The 17,571-nt window shown below is 33.9% G+C and overlaps 1 protein-coding gene across 1 annotated transcript in view; it reads right to left on the bottom strand.

Annotated features, from left to right (window-relative positions):
* Nucleotides 1-17,571, bottom strand: part of PCDH15 (protocadherin related 15) — a 900,353-nt gene that overhangs the window by 255,126 nt on the left and 627,656 nt on the right. Inside the window, exon 12 of the mRNA XM_087824418.1 lies at nt 11,363-11,533. Coding sequence (XP_087680544.1) covers nt 11,363-11,533 — 171 coding nt within the window. The remainder of the gene's footprint in view (nt 1-11,362; nt 11,534-17,571) is intronic.

The following is a 17,571-nucleotide window of genomic DNA, read 5'->3' as shown; positions in this document are numbered from 1 at the left end:
AAAAAGTCCCGGCAGGAAAGGAGCAAACAGACAGGAATTAAATCTTGTGTGGCCTTGTGAGCCATACTCTGCTATTGGGATTTTATTTTCACCTTAATCAGAAGCCACTAAAGTTTTTTTTTAAGCAAGAAATTAACTTGAACTGATTTGTGGTTTTAAAGGAATACCCTGACTGCTGTGTGAAGAATGGGTTGTAGGAACCAAAAGTGGAAGCAGAGATGGAAGGTGACAGTGGCTTATATAAGATTTCCTCTAAAGGTCTTGAAGGCATCACGAACTAACATCATTTGGGAAGTAAAGATATCGGTTGCTTGGCCCATGATCTGTCTATTCCCCTTCTGAGTATCTTTGCTGATAATGTTACTAAACAAATCAAATTGGTTTTTAGTTATCATGGTAGGAAAATACTATGCTTTAGAAAAAGCTTTATCAAAAAACCAAGATCTATCAAAAAGCCAGCTCTGCATACTATGATTTCTAACAACTGAAGCTGTATGGAAATAACCTCACAAACTGTATTTATCATTTTTCCTAGTATTATTTACTTAATTATTTTTGTGGTGACCTCACTGAGTCGAAGTACCCGTTTCATTTTCATCTTTTGGCCACACATAAGCCTCAACATAGTTTAATAAAAAACAAGATCATGTCCTTCAGTCTTCATTTTAATCAAGAAGAAGTAAACAAAGGCATATGTAACATAAAACTGGTTTTGCTAACAAGGAAATATATCAAATCACAAGACAGTTCTTATAGAATAACTTTTATGTAGGCCTTTTTTTAACACAGGGGTACTTTTTTTCAAGTAAAACTTTACACAGAAATTCAAAGTAGAAAGTAGATAAATACATTTAGGTACATTTATACAAAGATATACTATGCAGTTATTTAAAAAGGTAAGATATATATATGCACGATAATGAAAAATTCAATTTATTCTAAATAAGTATATATTTACTGAGACTTCTACATTGAGACCCTGTTCTAGGGGTTTGGGATAATGTTGCCAATAAGATTGGTTTCCTGTTAGTAGTGTGTTTATATTTCACAGGAAGTAGACAGACATTAACCAATTAAACAAATACATGTACAAGAAATTTCCACAGAGCTAAATGACCTGCATAAAAGAAACCAAGGTCATGTATTAATGAATTCACTGGGAAGCAGTCTACTGTAGATGTGTGGTCAGAAAGGCTTCTCTGATAAGAAGTAACAATTGAGTCAAAAATCAAATAAAGAAGCCAGCTGCAGAAAAACGTCAGAAGAGGACATTCCAGAAAGTAGCACATAAGGGCATACGCTCTCAGCTGAAAGAGCACAGCATGTTAAGACAGAATGGAGGTCAGGGAGCAGGTGAGGGAGAAGGCGGAGATGAGGTCAGTGTCTTAGTCTATTCAAGCTGCTATAATAGAGTAACATAGACTGAGTGGCTTTTAAACAAAACAAGTTTATTACTCAAGATCTGGAGGCTGGGAGTTCCAAAAGCAAGGTACTGATAGATTCAGTGTCTGGCGAGGGCACACTTTGTGGCCCATAGATGGCAATCTCACTGTGCTCACACGGTGCGAGAGAGGAAGGGTCTCTCTGGAGTCTCTCTTATAAGGGCTCTAATCCCATTCGTTAGGGGTCCATCATTTTCCTGACCTAATCACCTCCCAAGGGCCCCACTTCCAAATACCATTATACTGGGGATTACGTTTCATCATATGAATGCGGGGGTGACGCGAGCATTTAGTCTACAGCAGTCAATGATAAAGGACCCTGTAGGGCCATATAGGATGTTACAAGAAGATACTTAATAATGATCATTTAATAAGAAGCTATCATAAACTTGAAGTAGGGGGGTGACATGATCTGATGTCAATTTTTCAATACCATTCTGATGAGATTTCAAGCAGGATGAGCAACTGCTATGGCAGGACTCCAGGCAAGAACTTGTGCTGGTTTAGTTATATATTTACATATTTGCCTTATTATTTGGATTTTCAGTATCCATTTACTCTTCTTTACAGTATCTTGATTTTCTTAGAGAAATTACCTTTGCCCATTGAACATAGTTTCATCAGGGTATCTGTATTAGGGTTGTCAAGAAAAACAAAACCAATAGAATGTGTGTGTGTGTGTATTTCTATATCTATCTATCATCTATCTATCTATCTATATCTATCTATCTATCTATCTATCTATCTATCTATCTATCTATCTATCTATCTATCTATCTATCTATCATCTATCTATCATCTATCTATCTATCTATCATCTATCTATCTATCTATCTATCTATCTATCTATCTATCTATCTATCTATCTATCATCTATCATCTATCTATCATCTCTCTATCTCTCTATCTATCATCTATCTATCATCTATCTATCTATCTATCTATCTATCATCTATCTATCTATCATCTATCATCTATCTATCATCTATCATCTATCTATCTATCTATCTATCTATCTATCTATCTATCTATCTATCTATCTATCTATCTATCTATCTATCATCTATCATCTATCTATCTATCTATCTATCTATCATCTATCTATCATCTATCTATCTATCTATCTATCTATCTATCTATCTATCTATCTATCTATCTATCATCTATCTATCATCATCTATCATCTATCATCATCTATCATCTATCTATCATCTATCTATCTATCTATCTATCATCTATCTATCTATCTATCTATCTATCTATCTATCTATCATCTATCATCATCATCTATCATCTATCATCATCTATCATCTATCATCTATCTATCTATCTATCATCTATCTATCTATCTATCTATCAATCTATCATTATCTATCTATCTATCTATCTATCTATCTATCTATCTATCTATCTATCTATCTATCTATCATCTACCTACCTACCTACCTACCTATCTATCATCTATCTATCATCTATCTATCTATCTATCTATCTATCTATCTATCTATCTATCTATCTATCTATCATCATCTATCATCTATCTATCTATCTATCTATCTATCTATCTATCTATCTATCTATCTATCATCTATCTATCATCTATCTATCATCTATCATCATCTATCTATATCTATCTATATCTATCTATCTATCTATCTATCTATCTATCTATCTATCTATCTATCATCTATCTATCTATCTATCTATCTATCTATCTATCTATCTATCATCTATCTATCATCTATCTATCTATCTACCTAATCTATCATCTATCTATCTATCATCTATTTATATTTATCATCCATCTATCGAGATGGAAAGAGATTCATATTAAAGAACTGGCTCATGCTGCAATTATTGAAGATGGCAAGTCCAAAATCTGCAGGGTAGGTTGGTAGGCTGAAGAACCAGGGAAAAGTTCATTCATGTTACAGTTCAAATCTGAAGGCAGTCTGCTGGCAGAATTCTCTCTTGTTGGGGGAGGTCAGTCTTTTTTTTCTTAAGGCTTCAACTGATTGGATGAGGCCCACCAACATTATAGAGGATTATTTGCTTTACTCAGTCTACTAATTTAAATTGTATTCTCATCTTCAGAATACCTTCACAGCAACATCCAAATGTGTTTGATCAAATATTTGGGTACCAGGGACTAGCTAAATTGACGTATAAAATTAACCATCATAGACTCCCTATCCTCCCTACTCAAAAAGAGTGAGCATATTCCAGCTAGGGCAATTAGATATTTTCTCCTTCATATATGCCTTTGAGTAGAGGGCGGAAGAAGTACATCCAATCCCTTTAGTCACATCCAGACCACAAAATCCTGACCCTCAGCACAACATATAGTTCTCCAATCTCCAGAGGCTAATCCCTTTAAATAAATTACCATTAGCCCAGTGAGCATCTAATAGTTCACTTTTATGTAGGCCAAACTCATTTGTTTGTTTCATTTATTTGTTTAAAATGAAACAAACAAACAAACAAATAAAAAACTATAATTGTTTCAAGCAGGCCCCAGATATTTGGAAAGACTAGCATCAGATTAATAATGGTTATCCTGGAGTTTGGGCTTTGAGGATTGAGGGTTTCCAATTTTCAATGTGTTCAATTTTTAAAAATTTTTCCCATATAATTTATAACTAGCAGACAATATTTATTTTAATTAAAGTAAATAATGAAAAATTTTGTAAATTAGCAAGTGAGACAAAAGTAGAATTTTAAATATTACTGGAAGTGGAAGCCCTATCTTTATTTGTAGTAGAAGCCCTAGAGGCACCTCTGGGGAACTGGAGGTTTTGTGCCACAATTTGAAAACTTTATTGATAGTCATTGTTTTTGAATTCATAAAATAAGAAAGAAAAGAAGCAGGATACTTGCTTCCCTGGAGGGCATTTAAAATGTGATTCATTGATATATTTTTGGCTCACAGTATTACCCTGTGGCATTTTACATCAGCTACTGCCTCTTCCCACAGCAATAATATATTGCATAATTAATTCAGCACAAGCAGTAACTATGCCAGATCTGTTTATTAAAAAACAGGGCCTCTACTGTTCTTTTCAACAAAGGTACTGCATTCTTTTAAAGGACCAAAATCATACTGAATTAATTAAGATTAGCAAAATCAGAATAAATTAAGCTATTGTATAGATCTCAATTAAAATAGCTAGATATTCAATAACTAATTTGAATTAGCTACTACCTCCCAGGAGTTTCGGAGTAAAAACCCAGCCAGATGAAGAAATTCCAATGACAATGATAATCCTGGCAACAGCTAATATTATTAAATTCTTAGTATTTGCTAGAAACAAGTGAGCTACATGACTCTTCTAGTGCTCATGACAATCCCTTATATTAGATATTTTTTTGCCCGTTGTATAGATGACAAACTCACATTGAGGTTTAGAGACATTAAGCAACATTCACAACATCACACAGGTTTCAACTTAGACTCTGGTTTCTTACATATTACCCTATTAATATAGTAAACACCTTTGAACATTTTTTTCTGCACAATTTAGTAGGCCATTAGGGAGTTCCCAAATAAATGTTTACGTAAAGTTATAAATATCAAGGCCAAGTTGAATGACTGCATTTCTCTTTACGTGTGTTTCATAGAAAAACACATGTCCAAAGTTAATTTAAAACACTATTTTAAAAAACTAATATTTTGAATAGAGTTGGATTTCCATCTTATTACTGAGCAGACTTTCTTCTTTTAACTAATATTAATAAATTCAATTTCTCCGATTGTATTTCATCATTTAATTATTCTACAAAAAATGAAAATATCTTCAAATTGTCTATAGATGGAAATGGTATATAGCTGAACCTATACAACATATATTTTGATCAGAGATAAAGAGAATAAATGAGCTGTTTGCTCTACTATAATGTCACACACCATTTTCAGAATTACTGTAATACAATTTCAAACTCTAGACCACGCTGGATGAATTCTAGTTTTTATTTGTTTTCTTGGTGTTCAGCTATTGTTTTCCCAACTTGGATCTGACATTTCTTTGATCATTTACTGCTGGCAGCATGCAGGTATGATTGTTGGTGAGAGGAAAAATGGCAGATTATGCATTTTTTTTTACTGTAGTTATATTATTTATCATTTTTCTTTTCAACCTACTTTGAGGAAAATCTTGTCTTTGAAAAGTTATGGGCAATTTGAAAGTTGCTGATTGTTTTGTTCTTCATCCATCTCATTACTGGCCCCCAAAAAGCTCTATAACACATTTTGAAAAGAACTGGCTTGAAGACTGACAGAGGATGTCATTTAATATTTGGAACATTACGAGAAGGAAGGCAATATGAACAGTGTGCTGGCCTAAGAATTATAAACTGGGCCTCTACAGCAACTGCCCAGTATGCTTGCTTCATCTAGACTGCCTAGTAGAAGGGTGACCTTGACTAGACAATGGCCAAGTATGGTAGTGCCTGCCATTCTATTCTGATTCGAAAACACCAAAAGTATATTAAAATCATATATATAAATATGTATATATATATATATATGTGCGCTAATATTTGAATAATATATAAGTATAATAACATATTTTATTATATATAAGTAATAATAAACAATATGCATATAAATAACATATACATATATTATTTATTATAGATAATAAATATGTATGCAATCTACTCTCATTGGGAATGAGCAATCAGAAGCCATGTTTATTCATATTTATATCCAGTATCTCAGTGCACTACTTGTATTTCTTGACATTTTAATCAATGATTTAATTCAATTCAATATATATTGAACATTTACTAGGTGACATGAATGGGTTCTCATTAGGATATAATGATAAATAGGAAATTTAAAAACTCATGGTCTAGTGAAAGGGAAACAAGTAAACAACTATAACACAATGAGGGTTTCAGTACTTAACGCAGGAATACATGAGGACACAGAGAAAAACTTAATTTTAAAAACCTATAATTTCAGATTAACCAAGATGAAATTTGAATAACAGATATCATCTTAATATGTGAAAGGAAGTGGAGAAAAGGGAGGTTAATTCTCTGAGGAGTTCAAATACATACATATAAAGCTCTGTGTTTCAAGACAAGTCACATTATGCAAGTTAAAGAGACCAGGATATAAAGTGGTCAGACATAAAACTACTTTGAATGATATGCTAAAAGCTTTGGGACCTATTTGGTATATGGTAAAAAAAATATTGAAGTTTTCTAAAAAGTTTTAATCAGTGATCAATCAGACCAGAATTATATTTCAAAAAAATAACTTCCTTCAGTGAGATGATGTTTGAAGGTGGAAGAGACCAGAGGCTGGGAGTCCAGAGTTGAGAGTATACCTTTAAATGGGTATTTTAGCAGTGGAAATGGTCATCCAACATATTTGAGTGAGATTTTATAGGCAGTGCAGAAAGTATCTTTGGAGGTTGACTGAGTTTGGGGAAGGGGATCATTGAAGTCTAGGTCCAAATCAACAATGACCCCCAAAGCAACAAGAGGTAGCACGAGAATAGTCATGGAAGCATTAGATGGCATCAGGAAAGATAATGGCATTTGTGGGAAATACAGTTAAACATATCTAGAAAAGAACAGAAGCTTGGAATTCAGGAGAGATTTCATGTCAGAAAACACATCTAGCGCATCCAGATCACCACTATTGGAAGAAAAATAACACTCACTGATGCGGGTTTAAAAATTGTAGTATTTTTTTTTTTTAGTTGCAAAGGATAGAAGTCTCAACTTACCCCTAAGATTTGTAATGAATAAATAAATAAATAAATAAATAAATAAATAAATAAATAAATAAATACAAGAGATAAATTTAGTTTAAAAAAAGTCATTGATGATTTAAGAGGAGAAACCCGGGGCCATCAAGGGGAGGAAAAGAACCAGTAGTTTAATAAGAGACAAGAGAGGAGGGAGTTCCTAGATTGCAACACATTTAATGAGTATGAGGCAAGAGGTAATTATGTTGTACATCACTGCAAATCACCACCACTCCTGTAATAACTAAGAAAGCTTCCCTGGAAGGAGAGAGCACCATAAATAAAGCAGAGGAGCTATGTTTGACAGTTACGTGAAAACTGCAGTTTTTTTATGACAAAAACCACAGTGGAGGTATTCATGGCTAAACAGTCCTGGTATCCAACCCAAGGCTTTAAAATAGGACTGCAGAAGGACTCATGGCAGTATGGATTCTAGCTGCTAAATGACTTGTCTGGTAGGCAGCTAATGCAGAAATGCTGAAAATGGCATGGCGCAATAAATAAAGGAAGGTATATACATAAACATATATAATATGTCAATATTATCATATTAATACTGTGATGTATCTATTCAGGGACAAATTACTCAGCAAAAAAACAACAACCAACCAACCAACCAATTAACCAACCACACAGTATACACCTTTTCAATTCTGAAAAATATGTATAAGGATTTACTGTTTTGTGCTTCAATAGAAAATAGACAAACTACAGCTATGAATCCTATACTCTCCAAATTCTACAGAATTTTCTCACAATACTAGAAAAATTCAACCACAAAAGAATATTACTACTTTAAGAAAATCAGAAAGTGAAGCTATAAACAATATATTGGAAGGATTTTTATCTCATCCCAGTTGTCAAGTCTCCTCAATTAGCATACAATACAATATCTGTTAGGGTCCAAGAGATATTTAGCAAATAAATAAATAAATGATAATCAGCACAGGACTGCAAATTGCTTTAGTACCATTCAGACATCAGATTTATATATTTACATATCCAGTATAACATTAATCCTAGTGTTTGTGAAGACATTAATTTTTCTGCAGATAATTTTCTGTAGTAGAAAAACATGTAAAAGAATAGAGAAGTTTACCTCTAAACACATGATTATTTGCATTTCAATAAATAGTAGCTTTTTATTTTTATTTTATCCTGGTTTGTGAGTTAAACACCATATTAGACTACCTTTTAAAGTTTTCTGAGCTCATAAATTCTGCAAGCATTGTAGTGAAACTTAGAATGGTTCCTCAAGTCAAAAACACCACTGAGGTAACTGGTGGAAAATTTTACAAAGAAGGTGAGCAGGTGTCAAAGCTTCAAAATTTGAAAAATTAATTCAGGAAAGGATCAGCAAGTATGTAATTAGAGTCATCATGTCCTGTTTAGCTGACATAAATGGTTAGTTCTCTTGCCCTAAATAGCAAGATCTTACTTATTGAAATTTCCAGAAATTTTAGCAAAATATGTAAAGGAAAATAAAATAAAAAAGAATGGAAGAACAGAGATAAGAACAACAATTTGAATGTGAATCTCAAAAACTAGCTCTGCTTCTTAAACCCTGGTAATCAGAGGGGGTCCAAGATAACTTGTGGAAGAGCTCATGGAAACCTGATACCAGCACTTTGAATGATTGTATTTTCCAAAGATCTCCACAGTAAAATTTCCTTCCCAATATGTTCTTTTTGCAATGTGATTAAGACACTCCTCCCATCAGGGGATGATATATCATCATATTTCTTGAATCTGGCAGAGGTTTGACTACAGCAGACATAACAAAGCAAATTACAAGGCTAGTTCATAAAAGTTCTGAGTAATTCTCTCAGGAAGTTTGTTCTTGGAAGCCAGTGCCTTGCTGGGAGGAAACAGGCAGCCTAGGAGAGGCCCACATGGAGTAGAAATAAAGCCTCAAGTTCACTGCCCTGGCTGAGCTTGAGCCCACAGCCAGAATCAGCTTCCTAAATTCACCACTCTGAAAGAGGGACCTGGCTCTCAGTCAAGGTGCCTCAGCCAACTCTGTGTGGAGCAGAAATGAAGTGTTTCTTCAAGTCTGCCAAAATCTCAGCTTTATGATCAAATTTAAAAATTCTCATTTGGTGGTTTATTATGCAGTGACTATCAGAATGACTGCCTAATTTTGCAAGTACACATAATCACATTTTTTCTGCACAGCAATAAAATATACCCTTTAATGGATAAATATTTGCCATCATTATTTAAATATGTAAAATTAAAATCCTCTTTGTTTCACAGAATGTTAAAGAATGGGCCAATCTATTAAAATGATGATGAAGCATAAAATTTGATCATAGCATAACATGTAGTTCGAGATACATGATTTTAAAAGAAAACTTCTTTTACTTGTTAGTTGTAAGGCCATGGAAAGTTACTTAAACTTTGTATCTCAGAAATCTCATCTGTAAATTGACCATAATAGTAACTATGCAAATGGATTTCAGTTAATATTTTTGTAGAGTTTAGCACAGTTCGTGATGAACTGAACATTCTATATAACCATTAGTCATTATTATAATTTATATTTTTACTCCAAATCTGGAGCATGGCCTTGTCTCTAGCATGAAAGTCCATAACTACGACAGAGATGCTTAATCTGTAACCTGGAAGAAAAAAGAAGGGAGGCTCCAAGATCCTTTAGAAAATCAATCCACTCTGCTTCCCAAGCAGCAACCTCTGTCTTCCTTTACTTCTTTCAATACGTCAAGTACTGTTAGACAGTCAGATTGAACATTGATTTTAGTCATATTATATCAGTACACCCCTTCTCTTGAGATCTCACTGGTACACAAGCTATATAAATTAACTCGGAAAAATAAAATAACACTAAACATAGTATTTTTCCTCATGATTTCAATTAAGCCTTCCAAGAAAAGTTTCATGTCCACCATCATTAAGAGTCTTTTTACTGGTATTCAACAAAATATCGTGATGTATAATTTAAGGTAATCTACAACTATGTGTCCAGACAAATTTTACATTAGCTTTTCTGTCTGAAAAATTATCCATTTAGCTGAATATTTATCTTTTCTTTAATGCACATCATAACATTTCTTCTTTTTTCTCCAGCTTTTTTGTTCATATAAACTAACTAAACCAGTAGTCATTTATGCCAATAGACACAAAAACAATCCTCAACTGTTTAAGCTCTATTGTAAATAAAATATTGGGTGACAACACTTTGAAGCAGGTAGAGTACAATGTAACTTTCATTTAGGAGACTAAATTTCTGTTTTATTATTTAAAAATCTCAAATACAGTGAGGATCCCAAAAACCACAATCTTCATAAGTCTGAGAACAAAAATCAAATACCTTCCAACAAATTCTGACATCATGGGCCAGGACACCCAGAAAACTTAGTGCTTCCCAGAGGAATTACAAAGCCATTAGTAAAACCTTTGACTCGTAGGAATTTGACTTTTCTAAAAGAGAACTGATAGACTTTACTTCTAAATGATAAATTAATATTTTAGCCTAACCAGGATATATACATGCCTTATAATTCTTATTCTTAGGCACTAGTATTTATCACCCAGGGAGGTCCAAATTGTGAATTCCAAGTTGACAGCAATTTATAGCTCGATTAGAATTTTAAAAATTAGATGCAGAGTCAAGTGTAGAAAACATATATTTCATACCTTGCTTTTCTGCTCCTTTAAAGTATATATTTAGGGATAAATATTTGCTTTCAGGATTCATTAGCTTCCATCTCCAAATCGCTAAGCATAATCTCCAGTAACATTCAGAACTTTAAGAGGCGAAAGAATATCCTGTTGACCTGTGTGTCCTCTGATTGAGGATCGCATGTTTATATGTGAATTTTAGGAAATGCTGGAGTTATTTTCCAGAGTCTCATAGAACATATTGGGAACTGAACTCTGTTATGATATAGGTGGAAAAAATAAAATAATCATTGTAAAATGGGCTGTTGCTTCATACTTTCTACTTTGTAGATGATGTAATTATGCATTGTAACCAGAATTTTGTCCATTGTCTCCAAAACTGGATTTGGGCATCAATATTTTCAACACCCATATAGTGAAGTTTGCCATTCTCACCTAATAAGTCTGCAAAATACTTGATCAGGATCTCACTGGGGTTGAAGAGGTGTAAGTGAAGAGGAAAGAATATGGTATACTCACTGGAGTTCTCAACTCAGGTATGGCAGCTTCATACTTGACTGGGTGACAATCACGAGTGTTTGGCACAAGGACACAAGGAAGAAACATTGGACCCAAGTCATCTCCATCCAGAACATCCACTGTGAGGGTGGTGGTTGTGGTTCGCCGTTCATTCAGATTTTGTGCACGGTCCTGTGAGGAAGAAAAAAACAAAAAACCCAACACAACAGACTTAACATTTTCCTCACTTTGACTAAACTCTAGACAGGTGTCTCCCGATGACAGTCACCTGACCTCTCTTTTCCCAGAGCATTTACTTTAGAAAACCTGCACCTGAATCTTCTCCTAGCTCAGTTTTTCTTAAGTGAAAGTATGGCTGACGTACAATATTATTTTACTTTCAGTGTACAAGATGATTCCTCATTTATTTGCCTTATAATCACCACACTAAGCCTAGTAATCATCTTTCACTAAATAGCTATTATAATATTATTAAGATTCATCAAAAAATTAAAAATAGAACTACCACACAGCCCAACAATTAGTTCTACCTCTGGCTATTTATTCAAAAAAAATGAAAACACAAATTCAAAAAGATATATGCACCCAGATGTTCATCCCAACTCAAACTTTTGCCAGTTATACAACCCAAGATGCTTCTCAAGGACCTAGGAATCACCCCTTCTAAATGTAATCATCAAAGAAGACAGAACCCCTATCTGCCAGTCACTGTGAGAGGGTAGGAGCATAGGAGGCTTGCTCCAAATTGTGAGGCTATCTCCCATCATGAAGACACAAGAACCTTTACTCCTCCTTTGAGAAGACCAATTAGCAAACAAAGACAGTCCTTGATTCCTCCAACCCAATTTTCTTTTTTTTATACTTTAAGCTATTTAGGTTTATTAGATGAATTTGGGTTATTATAAGAACACACCTCAGAAAAGAAAAATGAAGAGGAAAATAAAGGGAAGAAAAGAAAACCTACTAGGCCTGGTGCACTCTTATTAAAGAAATGTTTTTGTATGTCTTGCATAATTTTTGTATTATAAAGTATTTTGAGAACATTACTTATCTCCATGACATCATTAAAATAACCTAGTGTCCCAAATTTCTAAACGAGAACTGTTTTGTTTCTCCATTCTTTGGGGTTCTAAAAAGTTATAACTACTGAGAGAAGTGTCCTTGTAGAAGTAATGGGAATCACATTTCAACTTTCTCTCTTTTTCATTAGACATATATTGCCAAGAGAACAGTTATTTTTGCTGTTGCTGTGGGTTTTTTTTTTGGTTTTTTTTTTTTACTATTTTTATTGAGATATAACTGGCATATAGCACTGTACTGTATAAGTTTAAGGAGTATAGTATAATGACTTGACTTACATATATTGTGAAATGATTACACCATAAGTTTAGTTACTATACATGCTCTAATATAGACAATAAAAATAAATAATAAAAGCTTTGTTTCCTTGTGATAACTCCCACCCCAGCTCTTACCAACTCTCCATTTACAAATAAGATATTTTATTAATTTAGGAAATGTGATGACAAAAAAAATACATCTATTTTTAAAGTTATGCAAGGAGGTTTATTTTGTGTTTTCACAATGTGCGGTGCTATTTTTTATATCATTTATACATATGCTAACATTAAACATTTAATTACATAAAACCTTTAGTTAGCATCCATAATTGTGAGAATAACCAAGTATAAAAACTGACATGTAGGAATTTAAAAGCTTACACATATCTTCAAAAAAGAATCAAGAAAACTATAAGCAATTTCATCAGAATGTGGGATCTGAGCATAGCAGGAGCATTCAGTTAATGCCTCACAGGGAAGTGATATTGACCTGGTCCCCGAACCCTTAGCTTCTTGACTGAAAACCTCCAATTCTCTGCCCCTATATCATGTACAACTCTTCAGAGTCATACTATACCATAATGTCAGCATATCAAAGACACCTCTTTCTTTTGAATGAATTATTTACTGCATAAGTAGCAATTTTCATCAATACAGTGCAAGAAAGAAAATGTGTTTTTAAAGAGATGTGTGCTTTAAGTAGGCCTGCAAAGAAAGTTACTTTTATAAATAGCTCAGAGATAACTAATTTATTGTCACAATCCACTTTTTTTACGAAGCACAATTTTATAAAACTGAAAATATTTCAACTGTGGTAATGTAAAAGCAATAAGGTACCTCTAACTCTCAGATGATAAGTATGACGTCAATTCCTTCCTCATCTCAAGAGAAAGGATTTCTGTAAAAGAGTTGAAGTGCCCACTATTCTTTGATCAAACTAGATAAATGCTAGCTTCTAATTCAATCATTATCTGCTCTGTATTTAGAAGTGTATTACGTTTAATATTGATTGGATGGAGTGGGGACAGGAAGATGTGGACTCTAAAAAATACTATGAAATTATATGTAATCTGGTTTTAAAACAAGTGTGAGGAAAACATGCCAAAGTTCTGATTTATTTTTGAGGCAATGTCATAAGAGACTTGAAATAAAGAGACTTTTAACATTTACATACTCAGTATTCAAGTAGTCTGTAATTTAATAAAATAGCTAGAAGCACCTACCAAACTCACTCATAGATACATATATTAAAGACTCTTTCATTACCTTATCAGGTATTTCCAGTAGAAAGAAAAAAAAAAAATGTTTCAACATAATTAGAGCTGCCCTGAGTCTTTTGACCATAACTCAGTTACCCGAGACCGCAGAGGTGTTCGTCTTGCTTCTGTTCACCAATGACAGATAAAATATCACTCACTGAAAATTTAAAACCTATGCTAGCAGGTTGATTCTGTTAAATTTCTAGATTCAAAACAGGAAAATAGCAGCAACAATATTGCCTTGGTCTAAATCACTTTAGAAGTGTTCTCTTTTAGTTTTTTCCTTGAAATTGTGCTTTTGTTCAAAACATTTACCTATTTTTAAAATGTTTATGCATACTAGTAGACAGGGTAGTAACAGAGTTTATATGTCCACATGCTTACCTATCTTCATTACTTGGGCATTTTATAAAAGTTAAACCATTGACCACCATTCTCCCATTTCAGCCCCACTCCCCAGAATATGCCCAAGACATGGGCAGAGCTACAAACAATGGGTGTAAAATTAGCACTTATTCCACAGGTCAGTGGAAGTAGACAGGCCAGGGTAGGAGCTTTTCTGAAATGTTGTTTACATGGGTTGAATATAAAAGTATAGTATTGATTTTTATATCCAAGCCCAAATAATTGCAATGTTTTGAAGGAAGCCCAATAAACCACCCTGACATATGCCACTTTGGTATACTGATTATTCTGAATTAACATTTCATAAGAAACAGCCTGCACAAGAACAACACTCTGACCCCCTTTGCCCTCCTGAAAGCAGGAAATAAATCTCCCGTATGAAAAGTGCCCTACCTGTACCCTTAGGTAGAAGGTAGAAGGCAGAAGGCATTCTTATCACCAGAAAAAGAAATTTTAGGACTCAGAAGGCTATAAACAAGCCTTGTTAATCCTCACTGATTTACTACCCCAAGCCCAAACCCCTCTGTTTTGCCAGTTCTTCACAAATTTACTGTTTCCTTGTCCAAAGCTATAAAAGTTACTTCTTTTAGTCTTAAATTTTTTAATGGGGCTCTTGTACATATAAAATTAAATTTGTTTTCCTCCTGTTAATCTGTCTTTTTAGGCCAGCCAAAAAAAAGCTAGAAGGGAATGAGGTAAAAGATTTCTGCTCCTACAGTTTACACACTTAAACAATATGCTTAGCCATTAAGAGAAAAGACAGAACTAAGAATGAAATTGTAGTTCTGTATTTTTAGAAATTACATTTTTTATTAAAGACAGCAGGTGTCACTCCTCTAGACTTTTGATATTTGATAAAATAGAGAAGAGTCTGCTTTTGATAAAATAATTCAGAAATCATTCTTGCTATGATTCTAAATAAATTGTAAGCTTTTTATTTCTGATAATTATTTAAGGGCTCTTGAGTAAATAGCCCTTATCCCTCAAGATAAAAGTTTTATACAAAAGAGAGGATCTTTGAAGAAAATCTATGTATAGAGATGAGCTTGATTGCTTCTGACTTAGGATAACATCAAAATTAGAGTCTGTGGTTATAGAATGTATTGGAAATTTCAAAAAAAGAAAACCCCCTTGATTTTCTTTTTTTAGTATAGAAATATATTTTTTTAACCCCCTTGATTTTTATACTTCTCTGAAATTCCTTTCTGAGATTTTATTTTGCTTTTTTTCTATATAACGTACCATTCTCTCATTGCATATTCATATTGAAAATAAAATGTGTGGTTAATAACGTTGCAAATATTCTCAAAAAACAAGTGGCATGTTTTTTAATATGGGTCAACCAAGATGCTTCCAACTTAATCAAGAATATAACATGTTCACATAGATAAAAAGAAACCTTCTATGAAATCTGAATGGTCCCCTTTGCAAATCAATCAAATATTTGTACCATAAGCAAAGCCAGGCCAAAGCTGAATAATGTTCAGTATTTCTTACTATACATCTAGCCTCTTAGATACCATCTACTTTAGTTGATTGCTCATATTTCAACTCTCCTTATAACTCACACAGATTTTTAATGTACATGGTTTACTTTGTATATTGCTTTACATACTATCAATAAAGTAATAAAGATATAAAAGAATGAAATATATATTTTAAATATATGATATCATTATCCTATATAAACACAAAGACTTATACACACACACACACACACACACACACACACACACTGGTATAAGCGAAGTAGTAAATGTTTATCAGTCAGCTCTCTGAGACAAGAATCTCTGATCTGTAGCATTTGTCACTTTTCAAACTGTAAATTCTCCCACTATGGTCACAAATGTGAGGTCACTGAACTCAGACTTGGGAAGAGATACCCACAACTGACCCCAAGCAAGTATGAGCCAGCTTTTCAGCTCTAATAACCCACTGACTTAAGTAAATTACATATTGAAAAAGTAGAGACTGTGGACATTCTTCTTTATTGTCAGACCATGGTTGACAGAGGGTAACTGAAACCACAGAAAGGGAAACTGAAGACAAGGGGGGCCGCTGTAAACGTGTTCAGAATAGCTGGTGGAGGATTCTTTCCATTTGCCACTCCCCGCTGGCTTCCTGTTCTGCTACAGTATATGGCTAAGGTTACAATGCATAGGGTCCTTAAAGACACAAGATGGCTTCAGAGTCTCACGACCTTTAGAGAATATGGGTGGCCCTGGCACTCGCTATGGGACTTTTTTAATGTTTAGAGCTATCTGTGGCCAGTCTTCTTAATTTTTCTTCCTAAAATACTAGCTCTATTCTTCTCACTGCCAACAATTTTATTTTTCAGGTCAATTTTATTTTTCAGGCCATCAATGTTCCCAGCCCCAGAAAATGAACCATACTTGCTGTCATCCAGAGATGATGATTTCAGCCCCTTTACCACACACAGACTTCTTCAGCTTTCCTTTCTGCTACACTGACTATGTGATCCAGGTCTGTATGGGGAAGCTGGGTGGGAAAGGACACTGGGACAGTGTCCTCTCAGGTAAAAGGAGCCAGAATCAACAAACATAGAAAGAGTCCTGCTCTACCACTCTTTCCACTTGCTTACACTCAGTTGTGCTTATGGCTATAATATTCACAAGCACTGGGCACACAAGGCATTGGAAAAATAACCAAATTTCTGGGGAAGGGCAGAATTTAAGGATAGAAGGAACCCAAATCCTTGGTGATATACTTGAGCTGTCAAACCAACATTTGAACGAATCTAAGGATTTTATTATAATAATAATAATATTAATAATAATAATAAATGTCAAAGCTGTATAAGCAAATGTTTTTCAGGCTTTCTGTTACTACTGTTCACACATCATCATGAGGGAAAATATTTCCAATCCAGCAGTTCTCTACTTTTAGTGCACTTTGGAATCCCCTGGGGAGCTAATAAAAAATGCAGGTCTTCCACTTCTACCCTCTAAAATTTTTATTCAGAGGGTCTGAGGTTTGGTCCAAGAATCTACATTTTTAATATGCTCCCAAAGTGATTCTACTTCAGTTGTTTGGAGGATCATGATTTGAGAACACTTCAGCATGAGCTAAAAACCAATTATTGAAGAGTGGGTACAAGTGGTTCAGAGAGTGAAGTTTACAATCTTCACACCCCATTCCATCTCATTGGCCATGTAGGAGAATATCATATACAAATTACCCTGTG

This window comes from Miniopterus natalensis, chromosome 14 (genome assembly GCF_054644295.1).
Source record: "Miniopterus natalensis isolate mMinNat1 chromosome 14, mMinNat1.hap1, whole genome shotgun sequence".
Taxonomy (NCBI): Eukaryota; Metazoa; Chordata; class Mammalia; order Chiroptera; family Miniopteridae; genus Miniopterus; species Miniopterus natalensis.
The sequence above is the reverse complement of the archived record's forward strand: the minus strand, read 5'-3'. Positions and strand labels throughout refer to the sequence as shown.